This window comes from Xyrauchen texanus, chromosome 13 (genome assembly GCF_025860055.1).
Source record: "Xyrauchen texanus isolate HMW12.3.18 chromosome 13, RBS_HiC_50CHRs, whole genome shotgun sequence".
NCBI classification, from domain to species: Eukaryota; Metazoa; Chordata; class Actinopteri; order Cypriniformes; family Catostomidae; genus Xyrauchen; species Xyrauchen texanus.
In genome coordinates this window covers 36,793,152-36,820,577 of record NC_068288.1, presented here as the reverse complement: position 1 = coordinate 36,820,577, position 27,426 = coordinate 36,793,152, and the positions used below count along the sequence as shown (strand labels likewise).

General features: G+C 40.6%; 2 protein-coding genes across 2 annotated transcripts; one reads left to right on the top strand and one right to left on the bottom strand.

The window, feature by feature from the left end:
* The first annotated feature begins 3,124 nt into the window (after positions 1 to 3,124).
* On the top strand, positions 3,125 to 12,897 carry LOC127654389 (toxin MIT1-like). Its single transcript, XM_052141539.1, has 3 exons — positions 3,125 to 3,196; positions 12,083 to 12,208; positions 12,772 to 12,897. The coding sequence occupies exons 1-3, from the start codon at positions 3,125 to 3,127 to the stop codon at positions 12,895 to 12,897; spliced, it is 324 nt and encodes a 107-aa protein (XP_051997499.1).
* Positions 12,898 to 17,175: 4,278 nt separating this feature from the next.
* Positions 17,176 to 19,503, bottom strand: LOC127654264 (probable G-protein coupled receptor 173). Its single transcript, XM_052141380.1, has one exon. It carries the CDS (start codon positions 19,168 to 19,170, stop codon positions 18,055 to 18,057), a length of 1,116 nt encoding a protein of 371 aa, XP_051997340.1. The 5' UTR covers positions 19,171 to 19,503; the 3' UTR covers positions 17,176 to 18,054.
* Between the last annotated feature and the right edge of the window lie 7,923 nt (positions 19,504 to 27,426).

Genomic DNA, 27,426 nt, shown 5'->3' with positions numbered 1-27,426 from the left:
ATGGACAAACAAATAGAATGGTAACACACAAATGTAATTACTAGGGATAACTCCAATTACACATTTCACAAACAGCAGCATAAAAAGTATTTGGTCAGTTAAGACACACTTAAAAATGTCTGAATGTCATTGCAATAGATATCGAAATATAAAACCAAGTGGCATTTACTTCAAAGAAAAATAGCACATGCACATTTTTAAAGCAAAACATTTCACAAAACATAATGTTTGTTTTTTGCAAAAATTATTAAAACATAATAATTTTCCACCCTCATTCTGACCCTCTGTCAGAAACACTCTGTTTTGGTGCTGCTTCTTCTTTAAGACATGACAGTAAACGTCCACTTTATGAATGCTCTGCTCTTGACAGACTTGCTCTCTTCTTACCATCTCACTACTCACCACTACTGGGCGAGGCTACAGTAGTAACAAAGTAAAGTAGGTGTTGATGTATTGTGGAGGTGGTCAGATACAAATGTCTTTCACAGTGTGACATCACAATGTGGAGGATGTAGAGTCATTTTGTCAGCTTGGTTTCAACAAATCCTCTTTTTGCAGTGAGGAAGTTTTGAGTTCTGAAACTTACAGTTTTTATAGTACAATGATTTCTTATATGCCAATAGTTCGAGGAAAATAGTATTCCTCGTGCAATGACCCCTTTAATCTGTTCATGAGTAGGGTCTAAATTCCCCTGGATTGAGTTATTTTTACAAGTGACAGCCGGTAGAGATTGGCAGAGTGTAAGGGAGTATATTTTATTTAAATTTGTATTTCTTGTCATAAAATATATATACTGTATATAATATAGTAAACATGCGAACAAATGGTTAATGTCTGTTGTACTGTATTTGTTTTATTTATAAAATTTTTATAGATTTTAAAAACACCTGGTTTGACTACATGCACTGTTTGACTTCTCAGACATTGTTTGTATGTGGGCGGGTTTGGGTGGTTTACGAGGCCTTTTTTAAGTTAACAAACTGGTAATTACAAAGGTATTATGCTATAAATGTGGTTTATTAGGACATTTCTATTGTCCCCATACTAAACAATGTTTTTTAAAATGTAAAAATACAGAACGTTTTTTTTTTAGAGTTAGATTTAGGGGTAGGGTTAGGGGATAGAATATATAGTTCAAAAAGTATAAAATAATTATGTCTATACCTCATAGGGATAGCCACACCAACATGTGTGTGTGTGTGTGCGTGCGTGCGTGGGTGGGCGCGTGCGTGTTTGTGTGTGCGTGTGACAACCGCAAATGTAAACAGATGGCTACGTGCATCGGATAATCACACTCGAGCAGCATGTTTTCACTGTAAGTTTTAAACTGTTATCATGGTGCTTTTGTGATAGTTTGGCTGTTTCAGAAAACAAATGTATTATATGCCTGAAAAGATTGTTTGAGTTGCTGTTTGTGTTAATGAAAACTGCATCTCCACCTAATAAGTAGACGTGGCTGCGTGCATGGGAAGATCACGTTTAGATATGATGGCTGTGAATATACAAGCTGTGAACTGTTATTATGGTACTTTGGTGAAAAGTAGGCTTTTTGTTACATAAAACAATCATATGTGCTTGAAAAGACTCTTTGAGTAGCTGTTTATTTGACGAATGACAACCACAACTAATGTAAACAAATGGAAGTGCGCATCAAAGGAAGAGCATGTTTGATGTATTGATTGTGCGTATAAGAGCTGTAAACTTTTTATCATGGTACTTTGTTGGCATTGGGTGTATGTATATAATGTAAACTTATTCTGTGTTTTAAAAGAACATATGAGTAACTGTTTGTGCAAATATAAATTACAGACAAATGACCAGCGCAGCCTGTGTTGGCACAAAATCCAATTTGAAGCTGGCAGCTTGTAACGCAATTGAATGTTGCAGAAACACATATGTGTGATGCTACACTGCGGGGCCCATTAACAACTGTCATGATACGTATGAAAGGGTTAATATTTTGTTATTCTAATGCAATGATATTAATGGTAAATTAAGGGTGGCTTAAGTGTTCAGCCACTGTACCAGCCAATGTGCAACAATTTTCCACCAGAATGACCCAATCTGTTTCTGCCCTCATGCTGTGCTTTTTTTTGCTTAAAAAAAACCTGAAAACAAAGTAAGGTTGAAAGGTCTTGAAATAAAATGCGAAGAACATTTTTATTTATACATCAGAAATCGCACATTTTCTCTCCATATTTCATAAGCAAATAAGAAGTGGTTGTTTATCTCTCCTCTGTGATGTCTGTGATCACAATATTGAGCTTTTTCAAATGCCTTGGTGTGCGTAAAGGATGTTTTCAACATATTCTCCACCTTGAACCACTGTTCTTCATGCTGAAGGACGCTTGAAGCTGACGTTGTCGACCCTGGACTTTACGAGCCAAAGCCATTCATAGCTTTCTTTCATATCTTTTGCCTTACTATTTCTAATTGCCATTTCAAATCTTTTATACATTAAAGCAAATACTGAATGAAAATAAATTACCCTGGGAGTAGTTTTATTTGTGAACTGAAAGTCTAAATATGTTTGGTAGCTTTGGGTGATTTTGTGGCTTTTATAGGTCAAATTATAATTTTTGCATACGAATATTACTTGCATTCTTATAGTAGATGTTATATTAGTGGAAAATGCTTGGAGCCCAAAAGGCTCTGTTAACCCCTGTAATTCTTTAATTTGTAATCATGGTTTTTAACATTTCTCAGTTAATGTTTTAAATGGAAATAATTTTGTAGGGGGTGTATTATATGTTAGGAGGGTGGGTGGTGGGGTGTTCAACTGATGTTACCTTGGTTTTTCTTTGTTCCCCTCTTTCATACTTTTTCGTCTATGAATACGTGATAGAGTGACTCACTGATAACAGTGAATGGAGGGCAGTGCTTATAAGCCTTCCATCCCGCATCGGAACAACTTACATCCGCCTTTCTTCACATTCTTGGGTGTACATACACACACTCACACATTACTTGCCAACTTTTTGCACCTGTTAGACATTGCCGCTTAAGGAAAAGAACAAAACACACAAAAAAATACACTCTTTTGGTGTTTAAGCAAAAATAACATTTTTAAGTGCTTGGACTCCCCAGGGAGCAAAATCTGAGGTGAAGGCAGCATTTGAAGAATATGAGGTCCAGCATCTCTTTCCTTTTCTGCCTCTTGCTGGTGTCACATGGTTCGACTGCAGTAATTACAGGGGTGAGTGTCCTTTAAAATTTATATTATTCTGGCCAATTGGATTATACACTGTAATATTTCATATAAATTGTAATATTTTAAACTATTTATATGAAGTGTTATTATTACTATTATATATTACTATTATTGTTACTATTTATATGAAATATTAATAATATTTAATGTTTGATATAGCTTTTTTATTGTATTATTTACTGTTATTCTGTGGTATGACCTTAGTATTAAATGTTATTACTTACTAAGATTGAAAGTCACTGGATTCATGTTTATATTATACAAGTGAACTGAGATAATAATTTCCATCTTTTCTAAAAGACTTAAATGAAATTCCTTTTGTATTTAAGTGTTGTTGTAGAGTTTTTTTCACTATTGCATAATTTAAAACAATTGGTGGAATGTTTAATATCTGCAGAGAAGTGTGGTACTATTACTGGATTGAAACCTAGAGAAAATGTCTTAAGTCTCGCAAAAAAGTTTGTTGGTTCGTAATGTTGATTAAGAGACAGTAACGGTACAGACTGATGATGAATTTTGGGGAAAAAGCATGTCACATTTTCGTTCATTTTTAAAGCCTCTTTTTTCATTTTTGAATCTTAATTCTTGTTTACTCTTTGAGAAAAGACATTTATTGAGCTTAATGTTTATTTCACATGAATGTTTACCTAAACTGTGTTTACTTTTATGCAAATAAACATTGTGGACTAACAACAGGGAGGAAAATTATACAATCAGTTTTTTTATTTTTTTACCAAAATCCCATTGACATTATGTTGATTGCCTAAAATAAGCAAAATATAAATAATAAACAAATAATAATGTCATGGTCCTGTCACCTTGTCAGGTTGGGTTTCCGTCTGATGAGACCATGGCATTATCGTCCCCTGTCTGTCTCATGTTTTGTGTATACTCTTTGTGTGAGGGCACGGGTCCGTTTATTTGTGACTGCCGTGCTTGAGTTACCGCCATGCGCTTTTCGGTTATGTCATGGTCCTGTCACCTTATCAGGTTGGGTTTTGTCTGACGAGGACCGTGGCATCATCATTTCCTGTTTGTTTTGTTCCAAGCATGTTTATGTTTTTGCCCTCATGTGTTTCATTGGCACACAGAATCAGCATTTCCATGGGAACCCTGATTGTTTTACATGGGAATGCTGATCATGACAACTTTCAGCTATGAGCAACACCTGACCCTTGTTTGTTTATGCATATATTAATGCCTTTGTGTGTCATGTCCTTTGCTGGATTGTTTGATGTTGAATGTAGTTTGTTGTAGTTTGCAAAGTGTTTACATTATAGATAGCTGTTTGATGTTGAGTACTAACCTCACTCTCTCAGCCTAGTTGGCCCTGCCTCATGTATTTATTGGTTCCCTCGAGTGTGGTTGCTTTCCAGTTTGCTGCATGTCAACTGGTCATCCATGGAGGATAGCTCGTTTCTGCCCGCATGACGGGAGTGAGATTACTTTCCAGTTTGCTGCATGTCAAATGGTAATCCACAGAGGATACTTAATCTCTGCCCACGTGTCGGGTGAAGGATTGCCTCTTGTGCGGCCACGGCGCGCACTTCTCATCGACCTAAGTTATTGTAAATAAATCCTTTGAACTGTTCATCTGCTATTGGGTCTGTTTGTCTCACTATTGCTCATTACAGAACAATCCAGCCAAGTATGGACCCAGCAGAGGAGTCCACTCTTCACTCCGCCCTCTCTCAGCAGGGAGACTTGCTGGGACGTCAGCATGATCAAATCGCTGCCTTGAACCGGGCTTTTGAAATGATGGCTTTACAGCTCGCTGAGCTCACCTCCTTTGTTCCGAAGCTCCGCCTATCTCCTGATGCTGGCCCATCTCAAGGAGCTTTCTTATCAGCTCCGGCAGATCCTCTGGCTCCTGGACACTTTGAAGCCCGCTTTCCCCCTCCAGCCCCGTATTCAGGTAAGGCTGAATCCTGTAGCGCATTCCTTTCGCAATGTTCCTTGTTCTACACATCACAGCCCTCTACTTTAATAAATGAAGGTGGCTTACATCATCCTACGCCTCTGAAGGGGAAGGGCCACTGATTGGGGAACCGTCATGTGGGACAATGGACATGCTTTTTGCGCATCGTTCTTAGCATTCGCCATGGAGCTCTGAAAATTTTTTGATCTTGTCCTGCTGCAGTGTTATGAACCTATCACCACCCAGAGGAGGCGGAGGAGGAGCGGCCACCGAGGCCATTCCACATGCCACTGCCAGCGCCCACAGTCACTGAGGCCATTTCCCTGCCACTGCCAGCACCCACGGCTGTGGAGGCTGTTCCCCTGCTGCTTCCATTGCCCAAGGCCAAGGAGCCAGTGCCACGCTCAACAATCCAGCTACTGAAGCCTCGTTTCCTTGACACTGTCTGTGTGTGATGGAGAGCCTGCGAGTCATTCTCCGTCACAGGATTTTACTGTGATCAGAGGACTTATTTATTTGCTCCTTTTGTACCTTTTGACACAATAAATATCCTTTTTGGAATGCCATTCCTTCTCTCTGGTGTGATTCTCCACGTGACCACTCCGGTCATTATCACACATGGTGGCAGCAGTGGGATCCATGCCCGGGAGGACACACTGGTTGATTGTGCTCATGCTAGGAGTAAGCACCAACTGGCAGGAGCCAGACCAGCGGTGAGTCGAGTAAGCCAAAGTACATGGATGTGCTTAGAAAATATCTGGTGGTGACCCCAATATAAGGAGTGGGAAGGTAAGACCTTTGACTCGGACTCAGACCCCTTGTTTGTTTATACTTCACCAGGACTGTTTTAAGAACACAGGATTTCTCCCCATTGCTGGATGTCAGCAAGGTGGCAGATCCAGAGGAGGAGTTCCCTGGCATGGAGTGTTGGCTGATGGAGCAACTAGGATGGCAGGGAGAACTCAACCATGGGAGGGGTGACTGTAACCCTAGTTGGACGGTTGAGGATTTTGGGCATTGTTGAGAGTGCCCTTAAACTTTCTGGGGACTTTGTGCTGTTGTGACAGACTGAGCTGACACTGTATTATAGTGTCAGTTTTAAAGGTTGGGGTGTGTGATAGAGAGCCCTCGAGTCAGTCTCCATCACAAGATTTTACTGTGTTCAAAGGACATATTTATTTACACATTTTGCACATCTGATGCTATAAACATCCTTTTTGGGTCGCCAATCCTTCTCTCTGGTGTAATTCTCCTTGTGACTGCTCCAGTCCCTGCCACACTGTGCCCATGGACCATGGAGGTTGTTCCCTTGTCACTGCCTGTGCTCACAGCAATGGAGGCTGTTACTTGTCACTGCCTGTGCTCACATCCATGGAGGCTGTTCCCTTTTCACTGCCTGTGCTCACAGCCACGTAAGTCATTCCCTGGCCACTGCCTGTGATCACAGCCATGGAGGCTGTTCCCCAGTCCATGTTGGTCTTCGCAGCCATGGAGGCTGTTCCCCAGTCAATGTTGGTCTTCGCAGTCATGGAGGCTATTCCCCAGTCCATGTTGGTCTTCACAGTCACGGAGCTGTTCCGCTGTCACTGCCAGTGCTCACAGCCACGGAGGCTGATCCCCAGTCCATGTCGGTCTTCGCAGCCACAGAGGCTGTTCCCCTGTCACTGCCAGTACTCATGGCCAAGGAAGCTGTTCCCCAGTAATCGTCTGTGCTCACAGCCATGGAGGCTGTTCCCCTGTCACTGCCTGTCCTCACAGCCACAAAGGCTGTTCCCCCAGTCTATGTCAGTCTTCACATCCATGGAGGCTGTTCCTCTGTCACTGCCAGTGTTCACAGCTGCGGAAGCTGTTCCCCTGTCACTACCTGTGCTCACAGCAATGGAGGCCATTCCCCAGCCTCTGTCATTGCTCATGGATATGGAGGGTGCTCCCCAGTGCAGCTATCCATGCTCATGGCTGCAGAGGCCATTCCCCTGATACGGCCAGCAGCCATGGTCACAGAGGCTATTCCCCAGCCACAACCAGTGCCCACACCTGAGCCGTCTGTGGCTCCGCCCCCTGAGCCGCTCCCTCCTGAACCCTGTCCAGTGGCTGCTTCCCAGTTCACTGTCCCCTCTGCCCTGAGTATGCCTCCCAGGCCACCAGACCAGTGGTGGATGGAGTCAAGTGAGCCAAAGTACATTGAGGTGCTTAGAAAAGATCTGGTGGTGACCCCAATATAAGGAGTGGGAAGGCGAGACCTTTGACTCGGACTACGACCCCTTGTTTGTTTAAACTGCACCAGGACAGTTTTAAGAACACAGGATTTCTCCCCATTGATGGATGTCAGCATGGTCACGGTTCCAGAGGAGGAGTTCCCTAGCATGGAGTGTCGGCTGATGGAGCAACTAGGATAGCAGGGACAACTCACTTTCTCAGCCTAGTTGGCCCTGTCTCGTGTATCTGTTGGTTGCTTATGTGTCAGGAGTGTGGATGCTTTCCAGTTTGCTGGTAATCCATGGAGGATACTTCATCTCTGCCTGCAGGTCGGGTGAAGAATTGTCCCTTGCATTGCCAAGGCGCACACTTCTCATCTACCTAAGCGCGCACACGCCCAGAGAATCCACAGTCACTTCCAGGACAGCGGTGACACGCGGCGCATGTGGCAGGGCATCCAGGCCATCACCAACTACAGGACAACATCAGTTGCCTGTGACAAAGATGCCTCCCTTCCAGATGCGCTGAACGACTTCTACGCTCGGTTTGAAGTGCAGAACGACGTGATGGCGAGGAAGTCCACCCCTCCTCCCAACGACCAGGTGCTCTGTCTTACCACGGCAGATGTGAGGAAAACTCTACGTAGAGTCAACCCACGGAAGGCTGCTGGACCAGACAACATTCCTGGCAGAGTGCTCAGAGGATGTGCAGACCAGCTAGCAGATGTTCTTACCGACATCTTCAACATCTCTCTGAGCAGCGCCGTTGTTCCAACGTGCTTCAAGGCCACCACCATCATCCCCATGCCAAAGAAGTCTTCAGTGTCCTGCCTCAACGACTACCGTCCCGTCGCGACTTACACCCATCATCATGAAGTGCTTCGAGAGGCTCGTCATGAGGCAGATTAAGACCCAGCTGCCCCCTCACTAGACCCACTGCAGTTTGCATATCGTTCAAACCGTTCAACGGACGATGCCATCACCACAACCCTCCATCTGGCCCTCACCCACCTAGACAATAAGGACTCATACGTTCGAATGCTGTTCATAGATTTCAGCTCAGCATTCAACACAATCATTCCCCAGCACCTGATTGGAAAGCTGAACCTGCTGGGCCTGGACACCTCCCTCTGCAACTGGATCCTGGACTTCCTGACTGGGAGACCTCAGTCAGTCCGGATCGGGAACAGCATCTCCACCACCACCACACTGAGCACTGGGGCCCCCAGGGCTGTGTGCTCAGTCCACTGCTGTTCACTCTGCTGACTCACGACTGTGCAGCAATGCACAGCTCGAATCACATCATCAAGTTCGCCGATGACACGACCGTGGTGGGTCTCATCAGCAAGAACAACGAGTCAGCATACAGAGAGGAGGTGCAGCGGCTGATCGAACTGGTGTAGAGCCAACAACCTGTCCCTGAATGTCGACAAAACAAAAGAGATGGTTGTTGACTTTAGGAGAGCACAAGGTGAACACACTCCGCTGAACATCGACGGCTCCTCTGTGGAGATTGTCAAGAGCACCAAATTTCTTGGTGTTCACCTGGCGGAGAACCTCACCTGGTCCCTCAACACCAGCTCTATCACCAAGAAAGCCCAGCAGCGTCTCTACTTTCTTCGAAGGCTGAGGAAAGCACATCTCCCAACCCCCATCCTCACTACATTCTATAGAGGGACTATTGAGAGCATCCTGAGCAGCTGCATCACTGCCTGGTTTGGGACTTGCACCGCTTCGGACCGCAAAGCCCTGCAGAGGATAGTGAGGACAGCTGAGAAGATCATTGGGGTCTCTCTTCCCTCCATCAAAGACATTTACAAAAAACACTGTATCCATAAAGCAACCAGCATTGTGGACGACCCCACACACCCCTCACACAAACTCTTTACCCTCCTCCCGTCTGGCAAGAGGTACCGAAGCATTCGGGCCCTCACGGCCAGACTGTGTAACAGCTTCTTCCCCAAGCCATCAGACTCCTCAATACTCAGAGACTGGTTTGACACACACGTGTCCTGAGTTGCACTTTAATTACTGTCACTTTATAACTGTCTGCTACCTCAATAACTGCTATGTGCATAGAACACTATCTCATAGTATGTTATGTTTACATTTTAGAAACTGTCATCTTTTTGCACTACTGAGTACTGGTCGGCGCTGCACTGTCTATTGTCCTGTTCATTGTCAGTAATTTGTTGTACTGTCCCGTACTTTTTGCACATGTTTGCACGTGCACTTTATATAGGTAGTTTATATAGGTATTTTATTTCGTTGTGTAGTCTCATGTGGTCCTATGTTGGTCCTTTGTTGTTTTTATGTAGCACCATGGTCCTGGAGGAACGTTGTCTCGTTTTGCTGTGTACTGTACTAACTGTATATGGTTGAAACGACAATAAAAACCACTTGACTTGACTTGACTTGACTTGACTTATTGTAAAAAAAAATATTTTAACTGTTCCCCTACTACTTGGTCTGTTTGTCTCGCTATTGTTCATTACAAATAATTAGAAAAAATGCCTCTAATCAGCAGGCACAATTTTATGCTGTAGTTTAGATATATTAATTAAATATTCAATATTGTTTCATTTTTGCAGTGCTTTTTAAAGGGGTCATGACATGAGAAACCAAATTTGCCTTGATCTTTTGGTATATAAGAGGTCTTTGTATCATTAAAACGTCCTGCAAGTTTAATATTTTAAGACGTCCTCCCCATTCTAAACGAATCATTTATTTAATCAAGCTCAAAATACAGCTCGTTCTGGATTCATGGTTAGAAGTGACGTGACGGTTAGAAGTGACGTACCAGCGTTTGCATATGACCGCCTCCAGCACAAGATAACTACGCTTTAAGCGCCAAGACAACTACGCTCATTTCAGTATTGCCGTCGCCTCACAAGTGTTCAGTCGATGGACAGCGAGCTCTGACAGAGACTACTTGTGCACAGGAAAATTACGATGCCACACAGATGTGCTATTCCTGGCTGTGGTCAAACAAAACCTCTGAATAAGCTGCCGAAAGATCCAGACGTCAGGGAAAAATGGATGCAGTTTATTTTTTGCGGACGTCCCAGTTAAGTGTTAACTTGAGCGTTTGTTCTGTACATTTTAAGGATGACTGTTTTGAGAACAAATCTCAATATGATGCTGGCTTTGCCAGAAAACTGTTGCTCAAAGATAAGTCCGTGCCGACTATTCTGGGAACAACGACGACGCAAACTGTAAGTAATCTATTTTAAACTTTAAACTACTTTTTAAAGCGCAATTTCATTCATTATGAATAATCACAGTGTTTTTACTTAGTTTACTTGCATATTGTTCTGGCTGGGAGCGTCAATAATTGATACATAGGCACTGACGTTAGCCAATCATAACAGTGGGCGTTAACACTAAAGTCTTAAATGGAAAACGCCCCCAAAACAGACTGTTTGAATCAGAGGATGAGAAACAGGGTGGGAAAAGGTCATAAATCACTAGATTTTAAAAGTTTTTCTTAAAAAAAAATATATTAATACTATAATTGCACCTAAGGGAACATAATAATACAATAAAAAAACCCATGTCATGACCCCTTTAAAATTTAAATACAGGTTTGTGGCATGGGGGCATTATCATGTGTCTGTCTGTAGGGGGTTGTGATTACCGCTCTATACAATACAAAGTTCAAAACAAGTTAAGCTCAATTAACAGCATTTGTGGCTTGATGTTGATTACTACAAATTATTTCAAATCGTTTTCTTACAAAAAAAACTAAAATTTAGGTTACATTGAGGCACTTACAAGTGAATGGGGCCAATACTACACATTAAAATATTCACTGTTTCAAAAGTATAGCCATGAGACATAAACAATATGCATGTTAACATGACTTTAGTATGATAAAATTGCTTACATTTTCTGTATTAAGTTATATCCAATTTTACAACTCGGTTGCCATGTCGACATAGCAAACAATTTTAACAGCATTACAGCTCAAATAATGCACAAGTTTTAACAGAAGAATTAATGTAAGTGCTTTAACAAAATTATAAGCTTCACATTTCTGCCTTTAAACCCTCCAAACATTGGCCCCATTCACTTCCAATTTAAGTGCCTCACTTTAACCTTGAAATCTGAATAAATTGATTTCAGCTAAGCTTAACTTATACTGAACCAGTAATATTCCTTTAACACTGAAGTATTTAATTCACTGAGAATTTCAGGGGTTAGTGAAGGTGCTGTGGCATTTGACAAGAATGTCCATTGCGGCATTTCCACCACACCTGTCATGAGAGCAGTATACAGTGCTCCCAAAATATGTGAAAGGGTTGTCAGAACACCCCTGGCTTAATGGAGATTGAGAGAGAGGCAAGGCCATTCTCAAACACGACGAGATCTCCAACCTACATGACCTGTCAAGGCATATTAGTATCCTGGATCCATGCAACTGCACCAAGAGAAAGTCTCATGCCACCTGTTTGGCACCTACTCACTAATTTAAAAATAGCATTAAAATACTTAAGAATGGGTGTAAGGCTATTTTACTATATAAGGTAGACACTAGAGTTCAAGTCAAGACAAAGACTAGACCACTTGAAACCCAGATTCAAACCAAGACCAAGGCAATTTTTATGTGGTCTAGGCAGGTCACAAGACTGAGACCACAAGATCAAGACTCCATCTCTGGTGGATACTGAATATTTTATCATTGGTTTGTGAAATACTGATGTATTTTTAATGAGTAAAAACTCCTAAGACCTGCTTTTGTGTTTTTTTTTTGTTCAGGCATGTGAGAAAGACTCACAATGTGGAGGAGACATGTGTTGTGCAGTCAGCCTGTGGATCAGGAGCCTGCGAATGTGTATTCCGATGGGTCAGGAGGGAGAGGAGTGTCATCCAATGAGCCACAAGGTTCATTTTCTCACTTCGTCCCTAATGCCCCCTTTTCTCCTCATGCTTTTTACTAATCAGAGCCTTTGTTATTCATTCCTTTTTATCTTCAAATTTATTTTTTACGTAGTTTGACAAATATAGAATCTGTTGTAGGTTATTTTTACAAGTGAGATGCGTAAAAAGCATTGTTACAAAAATGTACATTATGAATGCCTTCTATGCTAATTGTAGAGCCTAATAATTAGATATAGGCCTACTTTTTCCTTTCTTAGAACTGAATGGGTTAACTACAAAAAGTAGATTTTATTTTTGTTTGCATCATTGCAAATGAGTTGTAAGAGTTATGGGTGCATTTCTGTATGCTTGAAAAATAGCTAAATGATATATATATATATATATATATATATATATATATATATATATATATATATACAATTACATATATATTAATAACACTAACATAATATGCATATAATAAAGTATTATAGAAACACAGTAAATAGAAACACACACAAAACACAGAAATGTAATGTACATGTGCTATTTGTAATGCATTAAATCTCTTGTTGTTTTCTGCTTAGGTGCCGTTCTTTGGCAAGAGACTCCATCATACATGCCCCTGTCTGCCCAACCTATCTTGCATCACCATATCTGATGGCGAATCCAAATGTCTCCCGCCATTTCCATTCCAGGATCATTCCCTCTGAAGAAGATTTATGGCAGTATAATGTGCTAATCCATGTATAAAGTGTATAGTTGTAAAAGTGAACCTTTCTGTATTGTATTTAAAGGAACTTATTTTATTGATAAATTGATAAATTAGGTCTCAGAAAATACAGATAAAGGCAAATGTTACAAATATAGAATATTAGCATGGCTAAAGTGTTGCTATTAGAGCAATGTGAAGAAAAGGTGTTAAAATGCATGTATAATGTTTTTGTTATTTTAACAAATTTTCATTTATTTACCGAACCATACTTATGTATTTGTGATAATGAATCATATCATTAAATTTTGCCTTTTATTTTTGCTTTAAGATTCCTATTCACAGTAATTCTCTTTCTGTAATGGAGAGTTATGATTATGCCTAAAGCTTCCTCTATGGCAAGACATTTGAACTAAAATAATGCTCCTCATAACCTAAAATATAGTCCAATATTCAAATTTGGCATATTGTTTAGATTGCTGGGTGAGATTATAAAAGATCTATAAAACCCCTCTGACAGTGATATTTGGAAAATGCTTACTTTAGATCCACTATTCCTTTATCAGTTCAGTGCATCGGATTCAGGAAACTGGCCTGGGCAAAAGCCCGCTGTCACTTTATTTATTGTCCATTGCCATGCTAAAGAACATTCAGACTGCTACAGCTAGAACACTACTTAGAGCTCAAATGCCATCCTTAAATAACAGACAAGCTTAAACAGCTTTTTTCCCCCCTAACTATTCTGTAATGTTTATATAAACTTTCGCATAGATTTGGAAGAAACATTTTAGCTGCCACTTAGAGTCTAAATACAGTACAATAAAGTGTAAATTGCACTAGAAGATGAAGAAAAGTTTACACTGAACTGTGTTGTATAAAATATTCATGGCTTGCTTTTCAAATAAGTGTTTCTCTCCACCAGACTATAACTGCTGTATTAATGCACTAGATGGAAGAAGGCCAAAAGGCAGCAATATATGGAGTGCATCTTTACACAAGGCAGGAACGCAGGGCTGCTAGAAATGTATATTTAATAAGGCAAGTGCATTGGACTATATGCTTTCCTTGAGCGCTTATCTGAGGCCACGGACTGCGGCTGAAAATGTTCAAAGATAAACTAATACTGGTCTGAAAACAGTCGGAAAGTGTCAACAGCTCAGCAGCTTGTGGTCTATTTCTTTCTCTCCAGTGGGTGAAAAGGTCCACTCAAATAAAATGCTCTAAATATCTGATGGACCGTTTCACATTTCTACAGAAGGAAGCAGATGGATCACAAAAGCTAGTCAATAATGTCATTTTTCTTTGCAATATTATCTGTAAGTGTTTTTCGATGAAGAAACTGCAAGAAATTATTCTGAAAAGCTTCTTAGACCACGTCCTCAATGTAATGTTTTTAGTTGAAATGCATTGATCATGCCAGGTTTACGGCTCTCAACCCCACTAGAATGTAATTTCCCAACTAAAAACTGAGACTTTCACAAATGCTCTCTAGTTTGGAATACTTAGAAAACCAAAAACGTTTTAGTGTGGACGTGTCATAAGAGGGAAAGCTTAAAGGCCCTCAAAAATTAAGGCTAATTCCATACTTCATTGTCGATTTCTTTATGCCTTCGTTTTCAGAAGTATGCAGTACACAAGAGTAGTTTTTGGTGGAGGAAAATGTCAATCCAGTGTGGATGAGAGTTGTAAACATAGCAAAATCAATGCATTTTCAACTGAAGATTTTACTGTGGATGTGGCCTTATACTAGAGTTTTGAGGCTTTTAATCCATGTGCTTTGAGGTCATCTATATTTACACTGGTGGCCAAAAGTTTGGAATAATGAACTGATTTTACTGTTTCGGAAGGAATTTGGTACTTTAATTCACCAAAGTGGCATTCAACAGATCACAAAGTATAGTCAGGACATTACTGATGTAAAAAACAGCACCATCACTATTTGAAAAAAGTCAGACCCCATTTTCAGCAGCCATCACTCCAACACCTTATCCTTGAGTAATCATGCTAAATTGCTAATTTGGTACTAGAAAATCACTAGCCATTATATCAAACACAACTGAAATCTATTTGGTTTGTTAAATGAAGCTTAACATTGTCTTTGTGTTTGTTTTTGAGTTGCCACAGTATGCAATAAACTGACATGTCTTAAGGTAAATATTAGGTCAAAAATGGCAAAAAAGAAACAGCTTCCTCTAGAAACTCGTCAGTCAATCATTGTTTTGAGGAAAGGCTATACAATCTTTGAAATTGCAAAAAAAAAATAAAATGAAGATTTCATACAAAGGTGTACACTACAGTCTTCAAAGACAAAGGACAACTGGCTCTAACAAGTGCAGAAAGAGATGTGAAAGGATAGATGTACAACTAAACAAGAGGATAAGTACATCAGAGTCTCTTGTTTGAGAAATAGACACCTCACATATCCTCATTAAATTCTACCCACTCAAACCCAGTTTCATGTACAACAGTCAAGAGAAGACTCAGGGGTGCAGTCCTTATGGGAAGAATTGCAAAAGCCACTTTTGAAACAGAAAAACAAAAAGAAAAGGTTAGAGTGGGCAAAGAAACACAGACATTGGACAACAGATAATTGGAAAAGAGTGTTATAGATCTTAACCCCATTGAGCTTTTTTGGGATCAACTAGACTCTAAGGTGTGTGAGTAGTGCCCAACAAGACAGCCACATCTATGGCATGTGCTACAGGAAGTGTCACCGAGAAAGCCAAGGATCTCAAAGTTGTCATTGCTGCACGTGGAGGATTTTTTTTACGAGAACTCTTAGTTTGACGAGAACTCTCTGTAGTTGAAGAAGTTAACACTTTTTCAAATTATAATAGTAATTTTTCACATTATTAATGTCCTGACTATACATTGTGATCAGCTGAATGCCACTTTGGTGAATAAAAGTACCAATTTCTTTCCATAAGAGCAAATTCTTTACATTATTCCAAACTTTTGATCACCAGTGTATATTCTCCTAAATGTTGACAAATTTCACTTTTAAATGCATAGCAGATATGGGATTTAAATACTGACAACTCATGTTGCACAACAGACGTTTTTGTCCAATAACATGCTCTCTAGAATGAGATTGTCCCACCCCATGCAACCAGCATGTAGCAAATCATGGTTCATGTGATGTAACTAAAGCTTATATTATTATTATAGCAACACTTTACAGTGAGGTTAACAGCATTTGTTAACATAAACTAACAATGAACAATACTTTTACAGCATTTACTAATCTTGTTTAATGTTAGTTACAACATATACAAATACATTTTTTAAATCAATAGTGTATTATTTAACATTAGTTTATGCACTACGAATTAAAATGACCTAACAATGAACAATTGCACTTTTATTAAGTAACATGTACTAAGATTAAAAAATGCTGTAAATAATAATACAAAAATGTATATATATATACATATTGTACATTGTTTGTTCATGAGACATAATGTATTAACAAATATTATCAAATGATACTTCATTGCAAAGTGCTACCATAATTCTTTTTTTTTTTTTTTTTTAAAGGGGACAAGACCTTTATTATGTCTTGTCTAAATTTCTAATTTCAATAGAATGTGCATCAACATTAAAGGAACGAAAACTGTGCTGATCATGTGATATAATGGGCTTTAAATTGATATTTTTATCTCTTAAAGTTTTTAAGAAGTATGCTAGTAACCACATACTCAAGATTAGAGGGCCCTAATGCAATTTTATAATTACCACTAATCTATATATTTTGGGCCATGTGTACCCCTCAGTGTCTTCCATTTTAACAGGAAATATTTTCTCTCTTTTAATTTTTCCTGCTCTCGTGCAGAAAGCAACTGCCCAGGATGGATTCTTTACATTTATTGAAGACAAATAGTCTAATTACACAACCATCTCCAGTGGCTGGCATTCATTGTGTCAGTGCAACACAGAAGATCACACTAATACAGAGATGGAGTTGTACTGAGGGGAGGTTCAGGAAAAAAGGACTGTGTATTATATAACCATCCGTAGGGAGGGTGGGGGATGGATACAAAGCCAAAAATTTCTCCCTGGATGAGAGTGTCTGAAACATCACATTATGTCTCAGTATGCTTCCCCCAAAACATCTAAGAGCATGTAATGAGATGGAAGCTTAGCAAAATAGGGACAAAAACCAGACGTTTTACATCAGTTTAGTCGAGTCAACATCAAAATCCCCAACCTGTAATATCTTTTGCTTGCAATTCTCCATGTATTTGATTCTATTATTGCTTTAGCGCACTAACACGGCACATTCATAATCAATGGTTTATTTGCATTAAAATACAAATCATGGTCACCAACAATGATCCATCAGCTAAAAGCTGACTTTGCTCACGTCCACTGAGAACAATTTTCCAGTATCAACGTAAAGGGAATGTGGGAGGGACATTATTCACATTTAGTTCATGTGATACAGTTGTATAAATCCTCTGGACATTTTGTTGACACAAAAAGTCTACCAAGGTCATAGCAAATATATTACATATTAGATATAAAGAATAGTCCAGAATAGAAATTAATGATTGTTATACATCATTTTTCATCAACATGTGGATTGCATAAATGTGGATAAGCATCTTCTGATATGCAGTGGTGGAACAGGTCTGTGATTTCAGCTCTTAAGTAAAGAAATATGACATGCCGTGGCCCCAAAAAATATTTGGATATTTAATGAGATGGCTCATCCAAAACTGAAACATATGTTGTCACTGAATCACCCTCTAAGCCTGTTCTAAGCCTGTGTGGTTCATTGGAACACAAAAGGAGATACTATTCACTTGCATAGCATTTTTTTCTCTTAATGAAAGTGAATGGTGACTGAGACTAAACATTCTGTCTAACGTCTCATTTTGTATTCCACAGAAGAAAGAAGGTCATATGCGTTTTGGTCAAACAGGTAAATAATGGCAGAATAAACTATTCCATTACAAATGCATAAATGCCATTGCATTAGATAATAAAATATCAAAACAAATGGCATTTATTTAACTAATGCAATGAGTAATACATTTTAAATTTGGCTTAGGTGTCCAAATATTCTTTGGATCCACTGCATAGCCAATGAGAAGTCAAACCGTGTAAAATGTATGATACTATCAGCATTTCATAAAAAAAGAAAAGAAGAAGTACTTCAAATGACACAGTAGGGCTCCGTGGGTGTTTGTGTAGTCAGGCAGCAAGGAAAACAGGCTCTGAATCTCATTCTTAACTCCTTATTGAATATGAAACATATGATGGGATTCGCCCCCGCCTGGGCGAACGTCAACCACACAGCCGCGGTCAGATACACCTGAGGAACCGCGTTGCCCTTCACAAACACCCGAATGTAACACGCCACAATATACGGGGCCCAGAAGAGCAGAAACACCAGTGTGATCATGTAGTACATCTTCCCTATCCGTTTCTCCATCTTGAACTCGTCCAGGACCAACAGCCTGCGGTTGGCGTTGTGTGCCGCTTGCCTGATGCCAACTAATGTCGGCGGCGTCGGACCGCGTCCGAATCCCGCGATCCAGTTGGCGGCCGCCTGACCCGTCGCCCCCGGCCCGTGAAAAGTCCAGTTCTGGCTGATCGCCGGAACCAGCTGAGCGGGTTTCATTTTACGGTGGTCGTAAACAAAGCACAGCATTTTGACATACACAACATGCGTCGTGCCCACGATCACAGCCAACATGAGCATGAAACCCAGCGTGTCGTTGGCTTTCACGTATCGGTGCTCGAATACGCACTGCTCTTCTTCGCGAATAAATGTATACGTCCCGACATCGAATACCGGAGGGAAGGCCATGGCGACGGAGAGGGTCCATACCATACATATGACCGCGACGCATGTCCATAGCGTCATGCGTTTAGAGTAGAAACGGTGGTGCGCGATGGCCATGTAGCGCGTAACGCTCACGCAGAAGAGCAGAAAAGCGATATGGAAACAGAACAAGACGGCCATGAACGCGACGATCTTGCAGCTGATGATGCTGTAGCTCCACATGGAGCCGTTGCTGATGGAGATCATCACGAACGGGAAGCACACGGCCGAGCGGATGATGTCTGCCACGCACAGGTCGAGGAGGAAGTAATACGGAGCCTTGTAAAGGGAGCTGTCTTTCAGCACCAGGAATGATAGCGCGATATTCCCGAGCAGGCTGACGCAGGTGATGAGTCCCAGCAAGGCCAGTTTGACCGCAGAGGCGGTGATGGCATAATTCTGAAGCGAGGGGTTGCTTTCCCCCGGATCGCTTGTGTTCGCCATCTGCGCAAGCACACTGTCGACAACCAAGCCCTGGCTCTGTAATCCGACATCAAGCAGTCCTGGTACCCCAGTTTGGCACCAACAAAATACAAAGACGTGAACGTTACAAATCAGTAGGGAGTCTTTTATATTGCCATACCTCTAAGAGTTTAGAGATCCGAGTCATAAAGTGCACCATTCCTTGAATTGGCCATCGAATGCAGTCCATTTCCAATGTTGTCGGCGTCATATGGCAACGATTCTTCACTCTTCGCACCAGATACTGGGTAATCCATTATGTGTCGAAGAAAAACAAATGAGCTTGGCTACATTTTCAGCGAAATCATAGCGAACTGGAAGAAGAAAAAAAAAAAATATATATATATATATATATATATATATATATATATATATATATATATATATATATAAAAAAAAAACAACTCAAGACTATTCATCGAAATCAATCTGACGTTGCGCTATTTGAACAAATGACATCGTTTATACTGTAGGCTACGCATTCGGTCCATTGTAGCCATCTCAGTGGAGCACGTATGATTCCGTTATGTCTCGTCTTGTGAGTTCTTGTTTTTGGGGGGGGGAGGTGGGGGGAGTAAACAAGGGTAGGCTATCTCCGGTGAAAGCAGTGATAGGTCCGTTTTAAAGGAGAGCGGTGCGAATCTGATATATGATGAGAGATAGCCTATGTTTCCCGGTATATGGGACGAAATAGGCTACATAGGAAGTGTTACGAATCCCTGGGTCTGGAAATAAAAAGAGTGATTCCATCGGGTATTCCCAACGCATGGATTTCCCCTTTCTAACAAGTGCTCGCGAAAACGCAGTCGCTTCAGTACGGAAGCGCGCGCACACGCCATCAAGCGCGATTATTCTATAGAGCTTTTAAAGTCACAGGCGTCATTTACTCGCCAGCTGTTCAAGCTGTAAAACAGATCATGGACTCGGAATGAATTATGAATATGCAGAATGCGCGTGCGTCTCAAAAATGCTTTCTGTGAAGCGTTGGGTTTTATTGGTTCATAAATTATAGCTACTTATTTGAGGGTGTGTAAATGTCTTGGCATAAATCATTCCACTCTTTGCTTTTTATGTCCATTTCTTTATTTGTTTATTTATTTGCTATATTTTTCATATGAAGTGGTCTTTTTATTTGACATTGCAAGAATTACTTCATTAAGGTGCACTCAAAAAACATTTGAGCCTTTTTTAAGATTTATGTGTTTCAATTTCATGAAAAAAATCAAATAAAATTTAATTGAGAGCACTTTAATTAAATTAATAATAAAAATAATAATACATTTGCATCCCAGCGTGTCAACCCCCCCAAAAAAGAAGCTATTATTGCATTAGATTTAAAAATATATAAAATTGGCATCTGTATCTAAGACCTTTTCTTAGCAATTTTTGCAATTACTTAACGCTGGTGGCAGGGGCGTAGATTCCAGGGGATGGGGGAGGTAAACCCCCAATAATCAAAACAAGCAAATCTCTCAAAAAATCTGTTCAAAATCTACATCCTTGACTGTTATTTGGTTGACTGATTACTGATACCTATCAATCCGTGTTCTGTTGGCTTTATGAAGTCCCCCAACCTGACAACAGTGATTGACTTACTCGTCTTAAGTCAAATAGAGACCTCAGATGGGGTCTCAATCTTAAACAAATATGTGTGCCGCACATATGTAGGCTACTGCCTCTATCTATGGCACTTCAATTTGCAGGAGAAGAAACAATGGTCAGATTGATTAAGAGCGTTATCTAGTGTTTAAATTAGGCCTATGGTTATGCAATTCATCAAAATTCCACCTATTTTTTATTTTTGGAATTAAGCCACATTTTATTAAATATCTTTAATGATTGGTAGACCAGTCAGCATAAAGTGGCCCAAAAAAGTATTTGGAAGTATTTAGACAAACTTAGTTTGACTGCACCTGTGGTTCGTGTGAGCCTGCTAGGGCACACGTGTGAACTTGAAGGGACCTCCACTAAAAATGACCTTGTTTAATAGTAATCACAGAAGTGGCAAACTAAAGGGAAGTAGGACCTCATTTGTTTACAGATGCAATTTGTTATCTAATGCAATTAAAATCATGCATTATTTATTTGTTTATGTGTCCAAGTATTTCCAGGGGCAACTTTAAAGCATATAAAAGTCCCTTTTTCATGCACTGCATCAATTCAATATAAGTGTTTATAATGTACATTAGAAATATGTGTTATTTATCACAAATTTGGTCAACAACTGGCATGGGACAGGACATGCAGCAGACTGAATTTTTGCAAACTGATTGTACAAACAATATATTAGTATATACACTCACCTAAAGGATTATTAGGAACACCTGTTCAATTTCTCATTAATGCAATTATCTAATCAACCAATCACATGGCAGTTGCTTCAATGCATTTAGGGGTGTGGTCCTGGTCAACACAATCTCCTGAACTCCAAACTGAATGTCAGAATGGGAAAGAAAGGTGATTTAAGCAATTTTGAGTGTGGCATGGTTGTTGGTGCCAGACGGGCCGGTCTGAGTATTTCACAATCTGCTCAGTTACTGGGATTTTCACACACAACCATTTCTAGGGTTTACAAAGAATGGTGTGAAAAGGGAAAAACACCAGTATGCGGCAGTCCTGTGGCCGAAAATGCCTTGTTGATGCTAGAGGTCAGAGGAGAATGGGCCGACTGATTCAAGCTGATAGAAGAGCAACTTTGCCTGAAATAACCACTCGTTACAACCGAGGTATGCAGCAAAGCATTTGTGAAGCCACAACACGCACAACCTTGAGGCGGATGGGCTACAACAGCAGAAGACCCCACCGGGTACCACTCATCTCCACTACAAATAGGAAAAAGAGGCTACAATTTGCAAGAGCTCACCAAAATTGGACAGTTGAAGACTGGAAAAATGTTGCCTGGTCTGATGAGTCTCGATTTCTGTTGAGACATTCAGATGGTAGAGTCAGAATTTGGCGTAAACAGAATGAGAACATGGATCCATCATGCCTTGTTACCACTGTGCAGGCTGGTGGTGGTGGTGTAATGGTGTGGGGGATGTTTTCTTGGCACACTTTAGGCCCCTTAGTGCCAATTGGGCATCGTTGAAATGCCACGGCCTACCTGAGCATTGTTTCTGACCATGTCCATCCCTTTATGGCCACCATGTACCCATCCTCTGATGGCTACTTCCAGCAGGATAATGCACCATGTCACAAAGCTCGAATCATTTCAAATTGGTTTCTTGAACATGACAATGAGTTCACTGTACTAAAATGGCCCCCACAGTCACCAGATCTCAACCCAATAGAGCATCTTTGGGATGTGGTGGAACGGGAGCTTCGTGCCCTGGATGTGCATCCCACAAATCTCCATCAACTGCAAGATGCTATCCTATCAATATGGGCCAACATTTCTAAAGAATGCTTTCAGCACCTTGTTGAATCAATACCACATAGAATTAAGGCAGTTCTGAAGGCGAAAGGGGGTCAAACACAGTATTAGTATGGTGTTCCTAATAATCCTTTAGGTGAGTGTACATTGACAATAAATGCTAGATTTGTTTTAGTTCATACAGAATGAGGTCACAGTGCATCATTTCATAGGCTCTTTGTATTAACAATGTTCTGGTTGGGGTCTGGGAGTTCTCGAGGCCGTTTTAATAGCTCAAAAAGTCTTCTAATCTATTTTTGGTATGCATGACATTTCCTTTCCTAATTTTATGAGAGATGACTCTAAACTAAATTTCAACTTCATGACATGATTCAAACCTCCTCCATGAATTTTTTTTACTTCAGTTTGAGATCATAATTTGAGGTAATTAATGTCTGTTTGATGAAACAATGTTACTGGATAATAATCAGCTTGCTGAAAAGTGTATGCCTACTTTAAGATACAACAGAAATGTAAGGCTTCAATAATATGAGCCTACAACTCAACTCATCAACCCACAATTTGAAGCGAGGTAAAGAACCAATTTAATTTAAAATCCCAAAAGCAAACATTTGTATTGTAGTTAGAAGTGGACTAGTGGTAGTTTAGTTATCACACATGATGATTACATGAAGAGTTGGAGGAAAAATAAGACCCATCAAGACCCAGATCCTCCAGACCAAGACCTATCCCCAAGACCCAAACCAAGGCCCCTTCTGTCTAAGAAACAGGCTGTCTATTTAAACATCTTGAAATGGATATTTATTTATTTTTTTGTGGCAAGCAAGACCAGAGGTCTCAAGATCTCAAGAGCAAGACAACAAGATTAAGACTCTAACACCAACAACTACGTAAAGACCGACTTAAACTCTAAATTCTTGGATGCCATAAACCTTTTTCACAGACTGTGATGTCCTGCTTTATTTATCAGTGTAAATCTCACACATTTTTTAAATATTGAGTGTATGTTTATAACATTATGCTTTGTGTTATATTAACCTGGAATTAGTTTTAAACAATGAATTACCACAGAGGGGGTTACGATTACAGCTGCTGAGAGTGACAGTAAATTTGGCATCCAACGCTCTCTATTTTTTCTCACCCTCTTCTGGGAAGTAATTCAAATGTAATAGTGGATTTTTTTATTTTGTTCTTGGAGTAAATGGGTAAGTGAAAATAATATCTGCTATGATCTCCCATTTACCCTGCAAACGTTTACAACTCGGAGTGTGAAAAAGGTCTATTGACGTACTTTGTAGTCTGATATATATTTGATGCCACCTGGTGGCCAATGAAGGGATGACCGAAACATCATATTGAAATTTGGCTAACTAAATTATTAATTTAAAATATTTTAAACGGTATTTTCTATTTATTTTTACTATTTATATTTAAAAATTATTATATTAATTATATATATATATATATATATATATATATATATATATATATATATATATATATATATATATATATATATATATATATATATATATATAATACATTTTTGTTACACTACTGGACTTTTCAAGTGAATTGCAAAAGGCAATTAAAAATAAATAAAAACGTGAAAGAAATGGTGACCGGTTACAGTACAAAGCTTTTCCTTACAAATTTTCACCCTAAAACCTTATGTTGAAAAACAAATTTGATGTTCCTATTGTCTGAAGACAACTTATTTGTCACTTACTTCTATAATTACTCAGACTTAAAGGGACAGAACTGCACCAAAATGTATTCTGCGCCATCATTTATTCATCCTCATGTTGTTCCAAACTTGAATGGCTTTCTTTCCTCTGTGGAACACAAAAGGAGATGTAAGGCAGAATGTTAGCCTCAGTCACCATTTCATTTAATGCATTTATATATATGTATATATACAATCAAAGTGTATGACTGAGGCTAACATCCTGCCTAACACATTTTGTGTCCCACAGAGGAAAGAAAGATATACAGGTTAAGAACTAACCCTAACCCTTTAGGGTAAGTAAATGATAGATAGATAGATAGATAGATAGATAGATAGATAGATAGATAGATAGATAGATAGATAGATAGATAGATAGATAGATAGATAGATAGATAGATAGATAGATAGATAGATAGATAGATAGATAGATAGATAGATAGATAGATAGATATACAGACAGACAGACAGACAGACAGACAGACAGACAGACAGTTAGTTAGTTAGATTATTTGTCCTCAAGGAGGAAATTATTTGCCACAGAGAGTGCATAACACAAGCAAATAAGACATAGAGACTTATATAGAGTTGCACAAAAATACAAGGTTTCCATGGACATTTAATTACAGGGATCACACAACAAAGGACATGGATTGACAATTACACATCACAGGCTGGATTTCTTGGTGGTTCCTTAAAGTTCGTATGGCTATAGGAGCAAAGCTCTTGCTAAAACGGCCCTTCCTGCACATGCGTATATCTATGGCCAGAAGGAAGGGGGATGAAGTGCTGAGAGTGGGTGGTCTGGGTCATGTATGACTGAGAGTTTTTTGCAGATGGTGGGAATACCAAGGAGTTTGCTAGCTAAATGTGTTGTTTTTAAGAGTTTGTTCTTATTGGTGACTGTAAGCATATGGAAAACAATACAGAATACATGGCACCATTCAGAAGAACTGGTTCAATAATGCTACGGTACAGGAGAAAAAGAAGATGCAGTTGGACGGATAGGTGCTTTGGTTTACAGATAGCTGTAAGTCTCTGTTGATGAATGAAAAACTTTAACAGAAAAACAGAAATGTTAGTTAACAGAAATTTCATTTTTGGACTACTGTCTCTTTAAGGCTTAAACTTCGAAGTATGGTTATTAGTTCCACTCACTCTCCCTCCTTCATTACTGTGAGATATTTCATGATAATTGGCAAACACAGTTGCTACTACAGAACGATTCTGTTCAATTTATGTGACTCATGGTTATATCTATCCATCCATCTTCAACCGCTTATCCGAAGTCGGGTCGCGGGGGCAGCTGCTCCAGCAGGGGGCCCCAAACTTCCCTATCCCGAGCCACATTAACCAGCTCTGACTGGGCGACCCCGAGGCGTTCCCAGGCCAGTGTGGAGATGTAATCTCTCCACCTAGTCCTGGGTCTTCCCCGAGGCCTCCTCCCAGCTGGACGTGCCTGAAACACCTCCCTAGGGAGGCGGCCAGGGGGCATCCTTACCAGATGCCCAAACCACCTCAACTGACTCCTTTCAAGGCAAAGGAGCAGCGGCTCTACTCCGAGCTCCTCACGGATGACTGAGCTCCTCACCCTATCTCTAAGGGATAAGCCCGCCACCCTTCTGAGGAAGCCCATTTTGGCCGCTTGTACTCGCGACCTAGTTCTTTCGGTCATGACCCAACCTTCATGACCATAGGTGAGGGTAGGAACAAAAATTCACCGGTAGATCGAGAGCTTTGCCTTTCGGCTCAGCTCTCTTTTCGTGACAACGGTGCGATAGAGCGAGTGCAATACCGCCCCTGCTGCCCCGACTCTCCGGCCAACCTCCCGCTCCATTGTCCCCTCACTCGTGAACAAGACCCCGAGGTACTTGAACTCCTTCACTTGGGGCAAAACTTCATTCCCTACCTGGAGTACGCACTCCATCGGTTTCCTGCTGAGAACCATGGCCTCAGATTTAGAGGTGCTAATCCTCATCCCAGCTGCTTCACACTCGACTGCCAAGCTGATCCAGTGAGAGCTGAAGGTCACGGACCGATGATGACATGAAGACAACATCATCTGCAAAAAGCAGCGATGAGATCCCCAGCCCACCGAATCAGCACACCTTCCCCACCTCGACTACGCTCGATATCCTGTCCGTGAATATCACAAACAGGATTGGTGACAAAGCGCAGCCTTGGCGGAGACCAACCCCCACATGGAATGAACTCGACTTTGTGCCGAGGACCCGACACAGCCCTCGCTTTGGACGTACAGGATTGGATCGCCCTAAGAAGGGACCCCCACCCCGTACTCCAGCAGCACCTCCCACAGTCTCTCCGGGGACCCGGTCATACGCCTTCTCCAGATCCACAAAACACATGTAGACCGGATGGGCATACTCCCAGGCCCCCTCCAGGATCCTTGCAGAGTAAAGATCTGGTCCGGCTGCTCCACAGCCAGGACGAAAACCGCATTGTTCCTCTTCAATCTGAGGTTCGACAATCGGCTGAACCCTCCTCTCCAGCACCTTGGAGTAAACTTTACCAGGGAGGCTGAGAAGTGTGATACCTCTGTAGTTGGCGCACACTCTCTGATCCCCCTTTTTGAAGAGGGGAACCACCACCCCGTTCTGCCACTCCTTAGGCACTGTCCCAGATTTCCACGCAATGTTGAAGAGGCGTGTCATCCATGACACCCCCTCCACATCCAGAGCTTTCAGCATTTCTGGTCGGATCTCATCAATCCCCGGGGCTTTGCCACTGCGGAGTTGTTTGACTACCTCAGTGACCTCCCCCAGGGAAATAGAATCTGATCCCCCATCATCCTCCGGCTCTGCCTCTACCATAGAGGGCGTGTTATATCTAGTATTTCATTATTAAATACTTGCCTAAGCATCATGCAATCCTTATTTCCATGAGATTTAATTGTGTTGAAAATCTCACAATGTTGGTTATGTGCTTTGGGGGTAAATGTCATCTTGATGACTTAGAATGCAAACAGATATCTTCCTATTGGTCTCTCCGTTGTTATTAAATAGATAATAGTAATTACAGGTCAAAGTCATCTTATTTTTCAATAAAATCAGGTCAGGAGTGAAAATAGGTGAACCGTCCCACCTGTGTCATGTCTTAAAGAGATAAAGAGGGTTCTTTG

Excerpts from the sequence above, each read along its gene's own strand:
- LOC127654389 (XM_052141539.1), top strand. The coding sequence starts at position 3,125 with ATGAGGTCCAGCATCTCTTTCCTTTTCTGCCTCTTGCTGGTGTCACAT. Across the intron at positions 3,197-12,082 it reads CGACTGCAGTAATTACAGGG|GCATGTGAGAAAGACTCACA; the intron begins GTGAGTGTCCTT and ends TTTTTTGTTCAG. Across the intron at positions 12,209-12,771 it reads GTCATCCAATGAGCCACAAG|GTGCCGTTCTTTGGCAAGAG; the intron begins GTTCATTTTCTC and ends TTTTCTGCTTAG.
- LOC127654264 (XM_052141380.1), bottom strand. The coding sequence starts at position 19,170 with ATGGCGAACACAAGCGATCCGGGGGAAAGCAACCCCTCGCTTCAGAAT.